Genomic DNA, 5,080 nt, shown 5'->3' with positions numbered 1-5,080 from the left:
AAACACACACACACACAAACACACAGACAGAGCCGTGTAAAGGCTATAAATCAGCACCTTGGACAGAGCTAGGCAGCCCTGAGCTCCGCCTGGATGTACATACTACTCGAGTTAGGCAATGGAGAGGGGGGGAGCCTCTTTTAGCACCGAGGGAGAGTGGACAGTGACAGGCAAATAGCCCTCCCTAGCTGGAGCTGCCCTGCATAGTACTGAAGACTAAACAGACTTATTCAGGTTGTTGCACAGCTGTGATTCAGATGAAATGGATGAGAGTGGAAGGGGGTGTGTGGATATGTGTGTGTATGTGTGTGTGAATAAGGTCCTATTCTGAGAGAGGCTGTAGCAGAGTGCAGAGTGACAAAAAAAGAGAGACATAGGGAGAGAGTGAAACAGGAGGGAGAAACAGATAAGGATATGTTGGAAGGAGGCGGTGGTGGACACTTATTCACCTCTCTGAGGGTCTGAAGGGTTTGTGCACATCACGTTACATTACATGCATACTGTAAGTTATATCTATGCATTACTATGGAACACATGAAAAGGGGAAGCCTAACCAATGAAACAGTCTAACATCTACACATAGCAGGAGTGTCAAAGAGCTAAAACCACTCACACTTCTCACACCCATTAGCATGTGGGCTACCTAGTATGAACATGAGTGCCAACTTTTAAACTCTGCACACACTTGGATGCATACACATGACTGTAAATCAGACGGTAAATTTGACATTGCATTAAGGTAGAAGCACACAGAGACAGCAACGCTCAAATAATCTTGTTAGCTTGACACTTCTGCATGCCCCGTTTTGTGGCTTTCTGTCACGCCTGGTAACTTGTCCTTGATCTTTTCAATTCTTCGCGCTTATAAACTTGGTCAGGTTTTAACCCCGTCGCCAACCTTCTACAACCGCTGTCCGTGCTCTTAGCGCACCATTGTAATCCCCCCCACCCACAAAAAAAAGATGCCCGCATTAAGTTAAATATTCATGTTCCCCAGCGCTGATCTATTTTTATCATTAAGCCCTCACAGGTAAGAGATGCAGCATAGTGACTGTTCAATCATCCGCAACCTGTCTCCCCGGTGCATCCCTGAGAGTTTTGACAACCACAGGAAAATGTGTACCGTAACGCAGAATGGGAGACATGAAGGGGTGAGAAAAAAAAGCTGGAGAGAAATGTTGAGAGCAAAAGGCAAAAAAGGGCAGTGAAGGAGAGAGCTAGGCCTTGAGAGAGATCAATTTTCAACATATAGCAGAGGAAAAAGAAATACTGCCGGTGTGCAGCTTTATCCTCAGTTTGAATGAGCCGATGGATTGGCCAAACCAAAGTTACCTGGGACATTAAGGGCACTGATGACTTAATACTATTCCAAAATAATTGTGCAGTCTCTGTCACTAGCACAAGAATTGGTTCAATCTCCGTCCGGGCCTGAGAAGGTATGTGCTCTCTGGTGAACAGCCGGTATGAAAGCACTCACAAACAGCTCTGCACAAACCAGCAACCCACAGGTTTTTTTTTTTTACAAAAAGCCTGCAGAAACTGAGGACTGGGTTGAGCAATGGGGATTGGATGGAGGGCTGATTTTTGACAGCTGGGGGCGACGGGATTAGCAGCAATGGTGGCTTGGTATCTGTAAATGTGAGTGGTTGTGTATATGTGTGTGTGCGTGTGTGTGTGTGTGTGTGTGTGTGTGTGTGTGTGTGTGTGCGTGGGTGTGAGCATACTCTTGCCCGTACCGCCTGTTCATAGAGTGCCATATGTGGTGGGAGCATTTACATTTGCCATTAAGAATGAATGAACCATTGGACATCTGCACCAGAAAACGTTCTGTGTTGTGCATGCACATATGCACGTTTGATTGTGTTTGTGTTTGTATTAGTGCAAGTTTGTGTGCGTGTGGGACAAAACTGTAATGCCCTTACACTTGCCATCCATCGTATGGAGTAAGCCCATTACTATTCCTGTCACAACAGCCTTGCAGTAAGAGCAGCAGAGGAGGCAAGCAGGCCGACTACCGTACAGTGTGCGCGCACGTACACACACACACACACACACACACAGACACACACACCACCTCTTCCAATGACAGCTCACTCCCATCAGTGTACACCAAAATTGTGCATGTTGTGTGCTTTATGAGGCATTTCAACGTATATTTACTCCACCTCTAAATGTTTGTGTGGGCAGATGTACAGTACAGTATCTACGTGTCTTGCATTGCCATATGAATGCTCATTTTTTGCATATCTGCTTGTGTGTGTGTGTGTGTGTGTGTGTGTGTGGGTGTGTGTGTGACTGCATGACACATCCCATCACTCACCCTGGCTTTGCGCTCCCCCGTCCCCCTCCTCTGTGTCGGTCAGGTTGTTAAGCATCCCGACTCTTCTACAGCACTCTTCTGCTGCGGAGCGGTGTCACCGATCGAGCTCTCGGCGGCTCTCCCTGCGCTCCACCCACTGTGATACAGCCACAGAAATCACGGGGAAGCAGCGTAGAAAATATGCCAGCCGGATCCTCCTCGCTCCTCGCTGCCCGTAGGATGCACGAAGAGAGGCAGCAGAAGAGAGAGAAGGATTTTTTTTTTCTCCCTCTGTAGATCCTCCTCTTGACGTCTCTTCTCCGCTGGCTTGTAAGCCTGACTCTCTTTCTCTCTCTCTCTATCTCTCTCTCTCTCTCTCTCTCACTCTTCTTCTCTCTGTTGCTCTGTCTCTCTCCAGGAGGAGGAGGAGGGAAGAGGGAAGCTGCAGGAGTTTGGTGGATGATGGAACGCCTCAAAGCTGCACACTTGCTCTCTCCCTCCTTCTCCTATTCCTTCTCTCTGTCTCTCTTTTATTTTTGCCTTTCTCACTCCTGATCTCATTCTCTCCCACTCACAGATACAAAAAAACCCACTCTCCCCTGCTCAGATGATGTTGCTCAGTCACTGTGGCTGCCAAACTGATATTCAAGCAGTAGGGTGATTTCTTCTCCATCTATTTCTCCCTTCCCTGTCTCCCTCTTCTCATCACGGCTGTCAGACAGAGAGGTGATTGTGGAAGTGGAATTGATGTTGTTAAAGAGAGCAGGCGGTAACCACGCCGCTATGATGTTTTCTGGCCACTGAGGTGCATTATGCATTGGCTTTTTTCTCCTGTCAGCTTTGTAATAAGCCGCCACGCTCACTCCCTACTTTAATGTCAGATGCAAATAGAGCTACTGTTTCTTTCAAAGGATGAACAAGCCCTCAACATCATCTGTATGCAGTTATGATAAACATGGAGAGCCATGTACTCATGGAAAGACAAATTGCATCACCAACACACACACACACACACACACACACACACACACACACACCTGCCTCTTTGCTCTCAGCTAACAAAACAGAGCATGGCTCTTAATCTTTTTCATTTTCTCTTTTAATCCACCCTTTAGAGTGTAGATGGTTTTGGTTTTAAACAGAGATGCTGTATGGCGTCAGCAAAGCATTGAAGCCTCACTGTCAATTAGGCCCGTCTCATTTTGATGCATGCAGATTCATTTTGATCTGGTACACTGTGTACCGTGTGCAAAAAAAAACCCAAAAAACTGTGTAGTATGAAGACAATCTGCACGCTTGTGTGTGTTTCTATGTGTGTCCCAGTGGTTGTGATCCCACACCGGAGATATGAAAGCAATTAATCTTGGTTTTAGTCATGGTAGCGCTGATGCACAGAATAGATTTTCTTCAAAAAGAGGAGGAAAAATGAAACTGCACGCTCTCCAGTGAATAAATGTATTACCAATGTTTTAGACAAAACTGGTTTTGTCAAGGTACAATTACCCTAACAAAGAACTAATACCTTAAAGCTTGGCAATACATTTCTCTACTGAGCTGTGTGTACAGATACATTTCTCTCTCTGTGTTCATTAGTAATCACATCATAGCCAGCAGTTTGTTTGTAACAACAAAAGACACGCACAAATTGAATTACAGTATCCACAAGGGGAGAGCCTTTGCATTTACATTCAGTTGAAACATTTGGTCCGTTCAATTGTGTCCTGAATGACTTATCATCATTCCTAAATGTACTTGGCAATCTGATTGGTTAAATGTGCCTGACATGAAATCATGCGGATTATTTCTATGGTTGATTGGTTACATGGAGACTTATTATATATAAAGACTTATTCACTAACAAGGAGGTAAACACTACGGCTGTACTATTAGGGAAAATAAAACCAAAACCGTGACACTCCACGAATCTGTGTCCGCGGAGTGAGAAGACAGAATCGCAACACACCCTTCCAACTCCCAGAGTTATCCTTCCCGTCCAGATCCAATGCTACCACATCTTTAAATTACTACTAGTAATGGACATTCTGGTGCCTTATTCCTGTTTTGTCTGGTAAATTTAGCTAACTGTAAAAATGGCTAAAAGCACCAGTAACGCTAACGGCGGTGTAACTTTATGAATGGCCGCTGTTCTGACTTGGGTACCTGGGTCTGTTTCCTGACGGTTCAGTAAAGTGCCGTTAGCGTCCTTAGCACCGGAGTTAGCTAAGTGCTGACCGGGCTGGCTGCTAGCTGGGTGAGGGCCGACTGTGGAATGGATGTGTCCCCGGGGCTGTAATGATAGTGAATGGTTGCTAGCTGGCTGGGGGCTGACTCTAGATGTGTCCCCGGGGCTGTAATGATAGTGAATGGTTGCTAGCTGGCTGGGGGTTGACTGTGGATGTGTCCCCGGCCCGGGGCTGTAATGATAGTGAATGGTTGCTAGCTGCTATGGGCTGACTTGGGATGTCCCCGTTGCTTGTAATGATAGTGATTGTTGCCTAGCTGGCTAGGGCTGACTGTGTGCTGTGCCCCGGGGCTGTTGTCAGCTCTCATCCCGACTGAAGCCTTGCAGCGGAGGGAGTCAGAAGACAGGGGTGTGCTAGCTAGCTAAATTACCATTAGATTAGACGTCTATCTATACAGTTAACGTTACTGATGAATTCATGGGTTAGCCCAGAATTGTGAACCCTATTCAAAACATTTATACTAAAAATGTCTAAGCGTGTTGAACGATGTTGTAATCTTATGTTATCCACCAAGAATTACAGTAGCATCATCTACTTG

The 5,080-nt window shown here is 45.9% G+C and overlaps 1 protein-coding gene across 5 annotated transcripts in view; it reads right to left on the bottom strand.

The window, feature by feature from the left end:
• The window catches only part of slc12a5a (solute carrier family 12 member 5a), a 171,749-nt gene that overhangs the window by 98,393 nt on the left and 68,276 nt on the right, over positions 1-5,080 (bottom strand). The window contains exon 1 of one of the 5 annotated variants that reach the window (XM_032514139.1): positions 2,321-3,020. The exons of the other annotated variants lie outside the window; for them this stretch is intronic. Within the exon in view, the coding sequence (XP_032370030.1) occupies positions 2,321-2,375 (55 nt within the window). The 5' untranslated portion in view covers positions 2,376-3,020. Of the gene's footprint in view, positions 1-2,320; positions 3,021-5,080 lie in introns of those variants that run through there. 5 annotated transcript variants of the gene reach the window in all.

This window comes from Etheostoma spectabile, chromosome 4 (genome assembly GCF_008692095.1).
Source record: "Etheostoma spectabile isolate EspeVRDwgs_2016 chromosome 4, UIUC_Espe_1.0, whole genome shotgun sequence".
Taxonomy (NCBI): domain Eukaryota; kingdom Metazoa; phylum Chordata; class Actinopteri; order Perciformes; family Percidae; genus Etheostoma; species Etheostoma spectabile.
This window is presented reverse-complemented; position numbering and strand designations above follow the sequence as displayed.